Consider the following 16,031-nt stretch of genomic DNA (forward strand, 5'->3'; position numbering starts at 1 on the left):
CGAAAATTTCAATTATCTCAAAGAGAACATCTCCTATCAGTCAAGAATATTTCATGCCAAGATAACCATTTTAATTTGTGTAGATGAATCACTCCATGTTACCCAACTTTTTGTCAAAAATTCTCTACATTCTGAAATTTCAGATAATCAATCTAAAGCAACTGAATGAACATTAACAAGAAAACTAAACAAGAAAAATTAGTATATCGTTTATCATATTAATCAGAAAATCAACCATATTACAGAAAGAAAGGAAACAAATCAACCATATTACAGAAAGAAAGGATATAAAAACAGAACTAGAATAACGAAATTTGTGATGATATCATATGTATAGATATTGGTGCTTCCTCTTTATGGTTCACCTATCATCAAGACCACTGTGTGAATAAAACTAGAAAAGCATTTCATTATTTTGTACACAAACATCACAATAGTGAAGCTCAAAACTGAATCTGATATGGTTGTATACAAAGCAAAATAAGAAAATGGTATATTCTTTACAATATAAAAATGAGGAACAGAATTCGTGGCAGTAAACAATCAAGCATTCAAGGTGATGTGAACCAAACACTGATTGGCGAGGATTATAAGAGCATCAGTCATCATAGGAGGAGTGAGGAGCAGCGGTACAGCCAGGGTGAAAGGGATCTTCAGACCCACAGCAATGCCAGTATTGAACAACTTTGCCAGAGTCAGGAGTATTCATGGTGCCCCCTGTGTACACACTCTCAAACTTCCTCTTTGTTTCTCCTACAGGAGTATTGGTGTTAGAAGCAAGGCCAGATTCAGAGTTACTTTTAAGTTAAAAATATTACAAAAGAAACAGAAATCTAGAATGAAAGATAACCTACTAGGCATGATGAGTATTGGTGTTAGAAGCAAGGCCAGATTCAGAGTTACTTTTAAGTTAAAAATATTACAAAAGAAACAGAAATCTAGAATGAAAGATAACCTACTAGGCATGATACTAGGCAATCCAGTTCATATGAGGGACTTAATATGAGGGACAAGTGAGGGAAAACGTGTTCAATGGTTGGATCTACTTCAATGGATTATTGATTTTACACTTGTGTTAAACCGTCCATTAATGTGCTGCCCCTCACTTGTCCCTCTATGTTAAGTCCCCCTCATATGAGCCAAACTGTGATACTATGGGAAATAAAGAAATATGATACTAAGAACTATCACAAAGTTCAAAGAATTGATGATAAAATGAATTTGAAGATTAAACAATAAGCAATCATTCTTACCCACATTTTGCCATATTTATTTAGCACACATGTTGAATACCAATATGATTTGCACTAGTTTCACCCGGCAGGATTTATATTAAATTTAACCTGAACCACCTAAATGTTATGCCATTTTGATCAATAATTCATGAGACCTAGAATGTCTAAATATGCACTGCTCCCTATAGTGCTTTTTTTGTAAACCTTCAATCACTTACAGAATAAAGAAAACTAAACTTAGTGGAAAAAGAAAAAAAAAACTCCAAACTGAGCCTTTCAACATTGAACAGTGTTATCTTTGGGCATTAATGCAGTATAACATAAGTTACGTAACCATATAAGCTATGCTTGTTTCAGTTGCAATTGATACACAACAGCACAGAGTAAATTTTGAACAATATTCAGACAGTACCGAAAGAAAAATATTCCTTGTCAAATCTGAACTGACAAACTTGTTTTGTAGATTATAGCAGTAAATAACACTTTGCTTCTATTAAAGTTGCCACGTCTTTCCATTTCTCAAACAGATTTTAATGAACTTTTGAGCAATACGTCCCTTTCAATTCAGTCGGATTTTGAGCATTTAGCCAACAACCAAAAATGAATTTGAATTGCTTATGATATGCATTTTTTTAAATATATACATATAATTGCTTTCTCATGCATTATTTTTTAGAAGTGGAAGAACCACTGATTCTTGGAAATAAGAATGGATAAACAGAGCCTAAAGCACTTTAATTCGCTAAACTCAGTCAACCACATTGAGCAACATCTTTATATGTAGACAAGATCTTGAAATTCTTTCTTCCTGCATTCAGTCACCTTTCACTGACTCAACTTAGATCAACTCCATACTGATGGGATAGGAAGAACCTAGAATGGTGAAGGCTTTAGGTTCTTTCAATTGGATATATCTAAACCCCAAAACCACAAGCTAATAGTTTTATTTACTCGCCACACAAGAAGATAACGATTATATGTCTTATATTCCCTTCCAACTATTTGACAGTTACGTTCACCCACTGCCTTCCACAATGTATTCCTTTTCACCCAAAGAATGAAGCCTTCTTTAAGAATTTTCAATGACCTCGAAATATTTACAAATAGATGCCATTTCCAATCTTATAGCACGATGATGCCAAAGTATTGGTTATATTGTATCTGACTATTCTGCCCAACAGCTGGGATTTTTGATTAGTCTATAGCAAAAGCTTAGCCATATTCCTTCCCAATTTAATTACATATCAATGCATTCGCAAAGAAGACTTATGCATTCATCAACAGTTTCATGGCCCTCATAGAATGCAGGTGGAAAATTACAAGGAATGCGTTTCCAACAAATTGACCAACATTAGCACTACATAAAATCTAACAGTCCATTAGTGCCAATAAAACACAAATACAACAAGTATGTGCAAATAGAAGTGAAAACTCAAATTTAGGCAGCTAGCTACAAGATATTCAAACATGGGTATGCTTATAATAATATTCCTGGGTTCAGAGAGCTCAAAACTTTTGGTCAACTTCATTGAGACTTTGAGACCCTTGTGCTTTAAAAATTCACCCAACAAGGAACATATAAAATGCATGGAAAGCATGAAATATAAAGGCAGAACCAGAACAGGTACCTCCAAAATGAGCAGTGTGAAAGCGACAAGCCCGGGGGTGATTGAGAGAAGGGTCGAACTGGGTTTTGCAGTTCTTGCAAGTCCTGAGTGTTATCTTGTTGCTGGGCTTCGCCGAGCATCGAAATGGAGCCAATCTCAATGTGGGTTTTGGCTTTTCATGGAGAGAAAGCAATGGAGCCACTGAAGAATGAGCAAGACCCAGAAGAGCCATCACAAATTCACAACCCACAAAAACTAACTAGTTTTCTCTTTCAAGTATTAATGGTTCAAAAATGGTTGGGTAGAACCGGGTCGGGTAATTACGGGTCGGGTTAGGTAGGGACGGAGTCTGCAGTCACCATTCAGGCATTCACCACTCACAACTTACCACACGGTGAAGGACTGGAGGTGAATTGCATAGATATCGAGGTTAAATGACTAAAGTACCCTTTCTTCATCAGCAGGTCGATTGGAACCCTAGAACCCTAGGATTTCAATTTGAACTTTCGATTTGGTACCAAAATTTAGGGTTGACTCACCCTCGAATTGTGAATTGCGTAAATATTGAGCTTTGGAAAATGGCGAAGAACAGCGACAAAGAGGAGCCAAACAGTGCTCCAGAGCCGGACCGGTGGTACAACATAACCCTAGGTCCCTCCTTCGTGGACCACCGTCCCTCTCCCAAATTCTGCTCCTTGCGTTGTAAGTATCACTCAGTATCTTAGCAATTTTGTGGGTTCTGTTTGTTTGTCAAGAAAACAGAGGAAAAATTGAAGCTTCGGGAGTATCATGTGCGAATTATGTCTAGCCTTGCTGTTTAATCTGTTATGAAAGACATCTCTAATAATAAAGCCTTTTGAAGTCTTAATTTGTGAACTTTTTTTTGTTTTGTTTCTATTTTTACACAATTCTAAACTTGTGAAATTGAAACTTTCTTTTACCAAAAAATTAGAAACTTCCATATCACTTTGTTGTTCTTTACTTTGAGCTTCTCTGCTACCAATTGGGAACCATAATGTCAAACTTGTTTTCTGGAAGAGATTGTTAATTTGTTACTCTATTTATTTATTCTTTTTAGATAAATTTAAACCAGCTTCGATTGACAAGAATCAACCGGGGTCGTTCCACAAGAGCAAGGACAACAGGGTTACAGTAGAGTTTCACAACAACCAACATGGAAAACCCAAAGTGAGTTTTGAAGGTGTCAGTGAGGATTACAGGGAGAATGATGCCGTTTTGTTCTTTGATGGTGAGAGTTTTCGGTTGGAGAGGTTGCACCGAGCAGTGAAGCGGTTGAGGCATGTTAGGCTGCCTGGTGAATCTGCAGCTCCAGCAGCCACTGTCATGAGCACATCAGTTTCAGCACTGGGATCTTATTCTCCAAGTGGTGGCAAAGGAGCAAAGCTTCAATCTTTGAACAAGGATGCTCTTCCTCATATGCCGGTGAGTTGCATTGATTTAACGTATCATTCGTGTATGTTGCATGAGAAAAAAAAAAAAAAAAAAAGAGGAAGGTTGAAGTGTGATCTATCCCAAAATTGTATGTTGCATATTCAAGGATTATGTTAGACTTTGTGGTACAGTGGTGCATATTCAGGGATACTGTTAGATTTCAAAGATTGAGTCAAAGTTGGAGAGTTGCAATATCTGGAATTTAAACCAATTTTTTTGAACTCCATTTTATATACAAGTTTGAACAGCACAACTGGAATGTTGAAACCAATTTTGTTGCTTGCACTAATCAATGGCAATCATCTCCTTGTGGATGCTCGGGGCAGCACTATGAAACTCATACCCCTCACGTTTGTTTTTGTGCAGAAATTTATCATGGCATCAAATGTAATCTTGTTTCTTTATATAAATACTATGTATTTTCCTTTCACTATGTGTAGGGTTGAATTCATCTTCTTGATTTGCTATACCTGCCATATGCGTATCTAGAGAACTTTCCCATATACTCCACTCTGCTTCACTTATAACAGAAGTTTGGAATGCTGCAAGTTTTTTTTTTTTTTTTTTCCATTTTGTTAATTTGAATTTGTGAAAAGAAATGACTTTGTTGGATTTGTTAAATACCATCAGCATTCTGTTTCTGAGTGCACAATCCTTCCAGGAGCTCTTAACAATTATATGATGGGTTAAACTTCTTGCTTACAATGTAATTGTACAGGTGGCGGCGGAACAAATTGATATCAACAACCCAGATATCTTAGGTATATATTTTCTTAATTCTTTTGTTGTTACAATGTTGGGTTGTTTAATGGTTATTTTGTTCTTCAGCATTACATGATACATTTTTGTAATGTTTTTACTGCATTTCTTCAAATTCATGTAATATAATGATGCTAGTTTTAAACAAAATAGAATATGATCATCAACTCTCTTTTATTATCCTGCCCAAGGTGCCTTCTAATGAGAAGAGTGTTCTGATATGCTTCAAACTTTTTATTGTGCAAAATACCCTGCATTTAGATAACATGTGATATATAAATCAATATTCCAGTATTTACTTTTCTTATTTTTAATTTGATGTTGAACATGAAAGTTGAACTGGATTAAAAGCAAATGTTGGTAATAAAACATGAGTATATATACTGCAATAAAAAATAATGTTCCAGTTTTAATGGTAATTTGTTTTTCTGACTTTGTTTTCTGAATTCAGTTTTGATGACTAAGCAACTGAACTTGCACTAAATGCCGTAATGACTGCTGCTCTTTTAAGAATATAGCTTCTAATTTGATGATGTCGTTGACAATTTTTTACAATCTTCTTTCCAGCCCCAGGTCCAACATCTGAAAATGACAAGGATTTTGATTATCCACCTTCCTTACCAAATCCATCAGCTGCATCTCCACAACCTAAAATTGATGAAATGGACGAAGAAATAGAAATTGTCATTGATGATGATGATGATGATGTTGTCCATGAGACAACTAAGAAAGGAAGGACTTCTGGAGAGGAATTTAACACTGGCATTGACATTAACTTACCTTGTGACATGGATGACGAGATTGCTGATGTAGATGTAAGTGATGATGTGGTGGACAATGGCCTAAATGCTGCAGAAGCCCTTAGAGCTCAAGTGAATGCTGAGGTGGGAGAGAAGCAGACTTCAAGCTCGAGCGATAGTAGTGGGAGCGAGAGTAGCGCGAGTGAAAGTGGCAGTGGAAGCGGTAGCGGAAGTGAAAGCGAGAGTGGGAGTAGCAGCAGTGATAGTGAAAGCAGTGATGGTGATGACTCCGTAAATTCTATCTAGGAGAATGAAAGCGTGCATTATTATAAAAAGAGTACATATGTAAGTACATAACCTTGTCTAGATAGAACAAAATCACCGGCCGAGTTGGGATTTAAATTTGGGATCGATGGGCTGAACTTTCAAACTATGAGAGGCTAAGGCCTGGGAGGTAGGCTGGAGATGGTAACTGGGATGGTATGAGATCAAGCTTAGGAATAAATTTTTATTTTTTAATATTGGTTGACCAAGCTTAGATCATTGAATCTAATATGAAATTGACCAAGTAAAATGTATTTGTAAATTATCATGTAGAGTGTACTACATTTTACAATGTATCATATGAAGGAAGATATTCTAGGGAAAAATTTGATGGAATTGCCATGTTTATTCAATTTTTTACTGTCTTTCAATTTTGTCTATATCAATTCCCATTTGAAATATAATCGTTTATACAAGGATTGTAATTTCGTCCAAAGTATTTGGATGCAGGTGCAATTTACTTGTACCATGATGCATGGGTTCGCCATGTTCTATTTGTCGGCTTGAAAGCGATACTTTGAAAGAAACATAATAATAACAGTCGATATGGATGGTACGTGCAAAAGTGAAGCGAGATTGCATGGGATTGGAGCAGTAGTTCGAAACACTACGGGCGTTCTTATGGCTGCTATGGCTCTGCCGTTTGTGGGTTGTTCTGATTCCCCCTCCATTGAGTTGCTTGCAATGATTCATGGACTCTGTATGCAGTGGCGGAGCCAAAATTAATTTCCATTGAGGGGTGTCAATCTTAAGTAATTAATTATACGATAAAAAAAAAAAACCATATTATCCAATAACGTGCATAATATTTAGTATTGGTTCATAAATAATCCTAATACATTTGCATTCTTCCTCTACGAATTTTCTTAGTTTGAAATATTTATAATATTATTATCCCTAATATTCAAGTTTATTAGCAAAGGAGAAATGGACAGCAAGTTTCTTGGGACTTTTAGAGAGAGAGAGAGAGAGAGAGAGAGAGAGTAGCAAATAAGTGACAATAATATAGTAGAAAAACAAGCTATATCAACACAAAAGAAAAACATGAAGGAATAGCCTAACATAATAACAAGACTTTTTTTCAAAGAGACAGGAGGGTCAACTGACTATCCTCCAGCACTGTCTATATGGCCCAGGTAGCAAGTTTTTCACATTTGATAGTGGAGAGTGATTCAATGGAAGCCACTCAATTGGTGCCGCAAGATGGGGAGTGTATGCATAAACTAAGGGTGGACAAAAATGCAAAAAAACCGAGTTTTGAAACAAACCAAACCGATATACCGAGTTTTGGACCGAACCAAGTTCCAAACCGAACAAAACCAACTGGATCATTTTGTTTGTTTTTTTTTTTTTTTTTCAGTTATCAAATCGAACCAAATTGAAATTTTCGGTTCAGTTTTGGTTCTCAATATTACCAAACCACCACGTACTTATAATATATTAATTTTTTTATATGATTTTAATACCTATTATAGAGTAAATTAAACCCTCTATTTCAATTTTATTCAATGAACTGTACTTATTTGCACAGTTTGGATGACCAAACTTTTATCGATTTGACTGATTTTTTACAAGGATGACCTTTGAGGAGAGACCTAAAATATGAACGATTTCAATCATGGAACTGCACTGTCAGGTGATACCCAGAAAGGATGTTCTTACTTTTCTTAAAGTAAGGACATCCTTACTTGAACGAGATTGGTGATTTATAATACTATATAGTTTATACTATATAAGCTATAAAGTATATATAGTATACTAGTATACTATATTCAATATAGTATACTAGTATATTAATATACTATATACTAAATTAATTTACATCCAGTCCTGCAATGTTTGATTATATTAAATTAATTTTTTTTAATACCTAAATTAGATGTCAGTTGTATATCAGCTATAAGAATTAGACATGTAATGAGTTAGGGAGCATTGGAGCAATAATGTAAAACAATACATAAAATGGATTAATGTCAATTTAGTCTACATATTATTATATTTGTATAAGTTTGGTCTTCAGACTTCTAATTTGAAAATTTTAGTCATCAGACTTTTTCAATTTTGTTAATTGAGGTTATTCAGTCAATTTACACACTTTTCGTTCAAAACTCCATTTACATAGAACCATGTGCCAATCATGTGCCCTCCTTTTTTAGGGCAGAATGGTCACTCTAAACTATACCATAACTTTACGAATGTTTTAGCCCTATACATGTTCATTTGATTTCAATCTAAATTGATTAAACAATCTTAATTGCCAAAATTGAAAAAATTTGAGGCTTAAATTTTTTAAATTAGAAGTCTGAAAACCAAACTGATATAAGTATAATAATCTGGAGACCAAATTGGCATTAATCTGTATGGAAATAATGCAAATGAGATAATATATAAAAGCCTACAATTTTCTAGCTTATCTTCTATTATCAAACATAAAAAGAAAGAAAAATTGACATTAAGAAAAGACAAAGATTAAAGGAAAAAAGTTGAAGTAAATGATGGCAAGTGATAGGAGGAGAACATAACAATGCAGCAACAACAATAATTCAATGACAATACACTACCACTCTCCTTTCCCAAAATAATTCAACAATGCCATCTCCCCAATTATAAATAGACCAGCCTAGCATGGTTTCAAAACATTGACAATTCTCTCTATGTTGTATGCTTCTCCAGAAAATAGATTGTGGAAAGTCATTCATTAGGGCATCTCAAGTCATTCCTTAAAAATCTCAATTTGTAGCTCGAAATATTTTAAATGTTTATACCCTTAATGCATTCCAAATTGTACCTATTGATTTTCAAGTGCATTTTTTAACACATCCAAAGTCATACCCTTGAGTTTCTCAAGTCGTGCCTTAGAGCATCTTAAGTCGTTCATTAAGACATCTCAAGTCGTTGTTTAAGAATTTTAGTTAGTTACTCGAGACATTTTAATTATTTATACCCTTAATGCATTTCAATTTGTAGCTCGTGACATCCCAAGTAATGTCATGACGTTTCCAATGTCATACCCTAGAGTTTCTCAAATCGTACCTTAGGGCATTTGAAGTTGTTCCTTAGGGTATCTAAAGTTATTTCTTAAGAATTTCAGTTTGTTGCTCCAGACATTTTAAATGTTTATACCCTTGATGCATTTCAAATTGTACCTAGTGACATCCCAAGTGATGTCTTCACGCTTGTAAGTTTTACCCTAGAGTTTCTCAAGTCGTGCTTTAGGACATATTAAATCGTTCCTTAGGGCATCCCAAGTCGTTCTTTGAGAATTTTTTTTCGTAGCTCTAAGCATTTTAAATGTTAACACCCTTAATGCATTCGAAATTGTACCAAGTAACAACATAAGCCATGTCTTGACACCTCCAAAGTCATACCTTAGGGTTTGCCAAGTCGTAACCATCTTTGGCGACGGCCACCACCGCTATCCAGACAACTCGACATGTATGTCATGGTTGGAGTTGGCTGGAGATGGCTGGCGGTGGTCGACATTTTAAACATTTATACCCTTGATGCATTTCAAATTGTACCTAGTGACATTTCAAGTCATGGTATGACGCTTCCAAAGTGATACCATAAATTTGCTTAAGTCGTTCCTTAAAGAATATTAAATCGTTTCTTAAAGCATCTGAAAAGTCGAAGTCGTTCCTTGAGATTTTCAGTTCGTAGCTCGAGACAATTTAAATTTTTATACTCTTCATGCATTTCATATTGTATCTAGTGATATCCCAAGTCAAATTTTGATGATTACAAAGTTATACCCTAGAGTTTTTTAAGTCATTTTTTAGGGCATTCCAAGTCGTTCCTTGATAATCTCAATTCGTAGCTCGAGACATTTTAAATATTTATACCATTAATGCATTCCAAATTGTACCTAGTGACTTCAAAGTCATGTTTTGACGCTTCTAAAGTCATACACTTGAGTTTCTCAAATCGTGCGTTAGGGCATATTAATTTGTTTCTTAAGGCATCTAAAGTCGTTGTTTGAGAATTTTAGTTCGTAACTCGAGACATATTAATTTTTTATACCCTTGATGCATTTCAATTTGTACCTCGTGATATTTCAAGTCAATGTCATGACATTTTCAATGTCATACCCTAGAGTTTTTCAAGTCGTATCTTAGGGCATTTAAAGTCGTTTCTTAGGGGTATCTAAAGTCGTTTCTTGAAAATTTCAGTTCATTACTCCTAGCATTTTAAATGTTTATATCTTTAATACATTTCAAATTGTACCTAGTGACATCTCAAGTCATGTCTTGATGCTTCTAAGTCTTACCCTAGAGTTTCTCAAGTCGTGATTTGGGGCATATTAAGTCGTTCCTTATGGCATCCCAAGTCGTTATTTGAAAATTTATTTTCGTAACTCTAGCCATTTTAATTGTTTATACTTTTGATGCATTCAAAATTGTACCAAGTAACATCACAAGTCATGTCTTGACACCTCCAAAATCATACCCTAGAGTTTGCCAAGTCATAACAATCTCTGGTGACGGCCACCACCGCTGGTCAAACGACCCGACATGTATGTTATGGTTGGAGTTGGCTGGAGATGGCTGGCGATGGTCGTCGCTGTAGATAAGGGATAGTGAGAATGGTTGAATGTTTGATCCTCAATTATATTTCCTTTCGGATTATGGTTTTTTTCTTGGCGGTGTCGACACTTATTTGTTTGATTCCTTTGTTCTTTAGATTAACGCATCTATTCAAGTGTATGTTGAGCTCTAGCAACTTAATGGCAAAAATTAAAAATATAGTTGGCCACATTAACTGATGTGGTATATATACATAACTGCTATATAATGTTATCAGTTAGTTTGGTATGAATAACATTATTCTTACGGCAGTTATTAGTGTGACTAATTGTCATGAGTTCTAACTCAAGTAGTATTGGAGTGGATTAGAGAAGTACGTTTTACATTCAAATCCTACTATATGAAAAATAGTGTGGCTAATTTAGCAAAATAATAAACATGCCTGAACTCAACTTGATCCATGTCAAGAATCTGAAATTGGATCTCCAACTACAATTTTAGTTAAGAAAATTGTACTATTTCAATGGTTTTCGCTAGCTACAATCATTCCTTGTATATTTACTTAACTTAATAGGGCCTAATACTTGAAGACATCATAGCAATCCAATCCTGGCCCAACAGAATTGTGTTGAAATTAGTACGTGTAACAAAAATGAAAAGAAAAAAACTATGTTCTTCTTTCAATGGGTGATTACAACTCACAAGGGGTAAAATTCAATTCATAACTCAACAAAAGCCAAAGTTCAAACTGTGGCATGACAATCCTGGGTGTTGTATCATTTACCATACTTCTGTCTCAGTCGTTCTCTCACAAAATCATTTCGAGCTTTGGTTCGAGCTTGCTGAGGGACAACGTTTACATAAGAGAGATGCACACCGAAAGCAAAAAGAGCAGCAGCAGAAACAAAACACCCAACAGTCATAGCCAACTTCTTGGGTGTGGAGGGAAAGCAAGTCACCATTTCCTTTGTAGATTGCTATATGCCAGCAAACAAGGAAGAGTTATAACATAATTATGCAATGTTTATCTCAAAAAAAATAAATGACACAAAAGCGGAATCATATGAACTTGTGTGCAGGATCAAATGTGAGTTCTCAGAATCAACATCTCTATATAGCATTTTATCATACACATAAAAGGCATTAGCTAATACCCCATGCTTGTGTTTGAACAGTGAATTTAGCTCAGGCTAAGCTGAAAGCGCTTACAAAGTTTGAGACGATCAATTAGTTAAATATCAATTTGAAACGGTACCTTAGATGGATGTGCTTTTAAGGATACAACACCAAAAGAGTTGGTTCTTTTATGTTGAACACAGGGTTTGAGTATTTGACTTGTAGAGTTGGGAACACAGACACGGAGCAAAGAAGTAATTTGGGCCGTCAGCATATGCGGGATTGTTTTACTTACAAGACTTTAATTATTTATTTTCTTTCATCGCTAGGACTAACCCCACGGCTTTGAAGACATTTTTTTTTTCATACATTATGGATTTTTTACATTTAACATTACCATTTCACCATAATATGTAAAATAAATTAATTTTAAGATGTTCGTAATTCTTGGGTATGATTATAGGTATGCATCATGAGAAGTTTAATTCTATACAACTTGGGTGTTTTTCTCAAATCTCTCATTGTATAGTAAAATCCATTAAATTCAAGAAAATTCTAAAATACGAACATGTATGACATGTAAATACATTTTTAACCCTTGAATTCTAATGGATTAACTTTTTCATTCTAAAATATAGATTAAGGGTCCGTTTGGATTCTTGAATTTGAATTTCAAATCTATGCATTTAAAATCCATTTATTTAAAACAACATAATTTCAAATCTTTAGCAATATAGGATAAATATATAAAAATAGACAATTAAACACAAATAATTGAGGATTTTACTTGTGTGTATAAGGTTGGGGTTCAAACTCCAACAACCATATTTTGTTTTTAATTTTTGGACAAACTACAATTTAGTACTTCAAGTATATCTCATATTGCAAGTTGGTACCTCGGGTTTAAATTTCAACTTTTCAATACCTCAACTTCAATTTTTGACAAATACGTACCTCTCTTAGGCTCCCCGTCAGGAAGGCCACTAAATACTGATGTTGCATATTGTTGCCGTGACTTTAATTTATAAAATATAGTCACGTGGACAAATAAATAATAAAATAGACATAAATTATAAAAAAATACTTTAAAAACCCATAAAAACAAAAACAGCCTTGCAGATTGGTGATTTCCCAAAACACAAATTACAGTTAGTCTTTTTAACATTTCTTATTTAGAAAAAAAAATCTTATGATTTTTTTTCTCAAATAAAGCCCTTATTTTTTCTAGATAAATTTCTTTGACTATTACCTTGTTAAAAAAAATATGTCATTTATGAGAGTATATATTCATCTCATACCTTATTATAGTATAGAATAAAGTTTGTGGAGGCTACATTAAGTTTTAATTATGAAATTTTTAGCATATAAAGTCGACAAATCATGACTTGACGAAGAAATAAAAATATTCTGCCAAACACTCGAAAATGGCCACTCATCGTTTGATGCCTGATATGTGTAAAAAAAATAAAAAAATAAAAAATAATAGACCAGTATTATTAAATATGAAATTGGTACAATATTATTGAACTTTAGTTAATTTTAAAAGCCATAAGACTTTATTAGTAAATTGTAAAATTAAATATCTAAATTCTCCTATACCTCCTCATCGCCCTCACTAACCGCTCGGGTCGACCTGTCCCCTCGGGCCCTTTCCATGTTTCAACAAAAAGCAGAACCCAGAAAAAGAAACTAACAAGCAAATGGATGGATCTGAAGCTACAAAAAGGATCAACTTCCTAGAAGCAGATCTGAAGAATGAAGTTGAAGCAAACACAATAATCAATGTAAATTAGACAGGCAGTTGTGGATGTACCTTGAGATATTTGATTGGGAATTGGGTTTGGAGCTTCAAAGAATCGGAGATCTAATATACAGAAGAGCTTAAATTGGGTTTTGTTGGATTACGCGCTGATTTCATTGGTCAGAGATGAGAAGAATAAGAACAAAAGAAAAATCGATTCAGATTTTTGTTGGGTTATCAACTACAACGCAGGTTTCATATTCAATAAGGCTATTCAAGAATTCTTTATTTAAAGAAAGTAAGAAACACAAAAAACACAACCTGGCATCACCTTTTCCTCCGCTGCTGAAATCCAGGAGACCCGGTGGTTCTGGCGGCGCTCCCAGTTGTACCCGTTCGAATTGGTGAAGCCGTCGGCACCAGTTGGGGCTGACGGTGTCGCGCTCGTAGAGAGAGAAATAGAGTGATAGATAGAAAGAGAAAGAGAGTGACTGAAAAAAGATAGAGATTGAGAGAGAGAGAGAGAGAGAGAGAGAGAGATACAACTGGTGGTGTGTTGCTGATGTGGGAGAGTGGGTTCCCGGCCGGTCGCCGGAAATGGGGAGGGAGGTGAGTGTACGGTGCTGGGTTTGGGGAGGAAGGAGGGTTTGGGGTTGCTGGGATCTCTCTTTTTTGTTTTTTTATGTGTCTTCTTTTGTTTATTTAATTATCTTTTTGCATTTTATTTGCCCAAAAAAAAAAATTATCTTTTTGCATTTTATATAATTTTAAAATGTTTTATTAGTTTTTTATTATTTTTCGTGCATTTGGCTATTTTTAAATGTCAAGTCAATGTGTTATATTTAACGACTCTTTTTACAAAGGGTTTAACAGAAGTATTTATTTGTTCATTCGCACCGCTTTGACGCTTTCGATCGGCCTCTATCAACAAGGCATACAATTTGTTGCAAACTCACGCAATGTCCTACCACCGTGATTTAATTCCGCCAACCTTTTGTAAAGTTGGTTTGCCCGAATTACACTGAAAAATCACAAAGATTTCCTCCCAAAATATCACTTTTTTTTTATTCGCACCAAGTTTCCCATTTGGAGACTTCTCTAGCCAAGCTCTCACTAAAGCATCATCTTCGTTTGGGAACCAAGCAAGACCTCTAATCATATTGAATTCATTAAACTTGATGAATTTGTTGTATAAAAGAGAGAAAGATGTGAAGAAAAAACTAAGAATAATGAGGTATATATAGAAATTCTTGCTTACTAACCGTTACAAAATTAAGGGGATTTTATAAAACAAAATTCTGCATTTTCTCAAATCTTTTTGACATTTTTTCATGTTTTTATAAAGCATAAAAATAAATTTTTTATGATTTATAAAAAAATAAATAACATGGAGCGATATGGGCCATTGATTTCCAATGACCCACAAATATGAGCCGCACATTAGGGGTGGGCACGGTACGGTATGGTACGGTATGAGCCCCATACCGATACCATACCGAAATTTTTATTCGGTACGGTATGGACATTTTTAAAACTGGTACCATACCATACCAGTGTTCTATGAATTCGGTATGGTTTCGGTATATACCAACATTTTAAACTTTTTTTTTTTTTTTTGTCAAAAAACAATATTTAACAACAAAAAAGAAATACTTTTTCCCAACCAAAAGATAAAACAAAACCCAACTTATACGTTCCTTTCATTTCTGTTGTGAACTATGACCGATGGTATTGATCCTTAATTAACCATCAAACGACTAATTAAGCACATATATAATTCTAACCCAATTCATCATCAACCAGTGTAAACACAGAATTAGAAAAGAAAGCAACTGATCATAAATCACACACCATTCTATATATACATATATATATATATCAATGCCAAAGAACCTACAACAATGACAAAAGGAAGAGTAAAACTGTAAAACACAAGAGCAACTCAGACCCAAGTATAGAAAGCATAATAATGAAATATATATTAAATAATTAAATTAAAAATATATCGGTACGGTACGGTATTTCACGGTATTGAAAGTTTCATATCTATACCATACCGATTTAGACTCGGTACGGTACGGTATCGGTACGGTATATAATCGGTATTATTTTTCGGTATAACATTGACACGGTACGGTATGGTACAGGTTCGATTTCGGTATTTCGGTAGTAAATGCCCACCCCTACCGCACATGCATTAAAAAATATGATCGTTTGGGCTTGTGAATTCTAGCCATTGGATCCCAACGATCTGCTCATCCTAGCCATTCAACATCTGCCCATTGTTGCACAAGTGGGTGCGTCAGAGGTGGGGCTGGGCTGCAGGTGTGTGTCAGCCACACCTTCCTCTCTCCTCCCTTTCAATTTGTGAGCCCAGTCAGATTTTGGCTTTGGCTTTCACGGGGCTGCCATATTTGGGTTTTGTTTTTGGGTTTCTCTCATTTTGGGTATCTCTCTCCGGCCCGTTGGTGATTGATTAAAGCCAAATTAAAGCCAAAATGGCAAATCCATTGTCGTAGAAGGCCTAATTTAAT

The 16,031-nt window shown here is 34.8% G+C and overlaps 3 protein-coding genes across 7 annotated transcripts; 1 reads left to right on the plus strand and 2 right to left on the minus strand.

Moving 5' to 3' along the window:
* Nucleotides 1-305: 305 nt before the first annotated feature.
* On the minus strand, nucleotides 306-3,074 carry LOC147286612 (carboxypeptidase). Its single transcript, XM_086242434.1, has 2 exons — nucleotides 2,864-3,074; nucleotides 306-753 (listed from the first exon to the last, which is right to left on the minus strand). Exons 1-2 carry the CDS (start codon nucleotides 3,072-3,074, stop codon nucleotides 599-601), a joined length of 366 nt encoding a protein of 121 aa, XP_086098560.1. The 3' UTR covers nucleotides 306-598.
* Nucleotides 3,075-3,216: 142 nt separating this feature from the next.
* On the plus strand, nucleotides 3,217-6,447 carry LOC147286613 (uncharacterized). Its single transcript, XM_086242433.1, has 4 exons — nucleotides 3,217-3,544; nucleotides 3,921-4,285; nucleotides 5,013-5,055; nucleotides 5,621-6,447. The coding sequence occupies exons 1-4, from the start codon at nucleotides 3,277-3,279 to the stop codon at nucleotides 6,097-6,099; spliced, it is 1,155 nt and encodes a 384-aa protein (XP_086098559.1). The 5' UTR covers nucleotides 3,217-3,276; the 3' UTR covers nucleotides 6,100-6,447.
* Nucleotides 6,448-11,164: 4,717 nt separating this feature from the next.
* Nucleotides 11,165-14,173, minus strand: LOC147286614 (uncharacterized). Of its 5 annotated transcripts, none has more exons than XM_086241899.1 (3): nucleotides 13,829-14,173; nucleotides 13,570-13,664; nucleotides 11,165-11,617 (listed from the first exon to the last, which is right to left on the minus strand). In XM_086241899.1, the coding sequence occupies exon 3, from the start codon at nucleotides 11,600-11,602 to the stop codon at nucleotides 11,417-11,419; it is 186 nt and encodes a 61-aa protein (XP_086098025.1). In that variant the 5' UTR covers nucleotides 11,603-11,617; nucleotides 13,570-13,664; nucleotides 13,829-14,173; the 3' UTR covers nucleotides 11,165-11,416. The 5 variants fall into 5 exon arrangements, with proteins under 5 accessions (XP_086098025.1, XP_086098026.1, XP_086098027.1 ...); XM_086241900.1 differs by having other exon boundaries at nucleotides 13,819-14,173; XM_086241901.1 differs by lacking the exon at nucleotides 13,570-13,664.
* Nucleotides 14,174-16,031: the final 1,858 nt, after the last annotated feature.

This window comes from Dryas octopetala, chromosome 4 (assembly GCF_963921425.1).
Source record: "Dryas octopetala chromosome 4, drDryOcto1.1, whole genome shotgun sequence".
NCBI lineage: Eukaryota > Viridiplantae > Streptophyta > Magnoliopsida > Rosales > Rosaceae > Dryas > Dryas octopetala.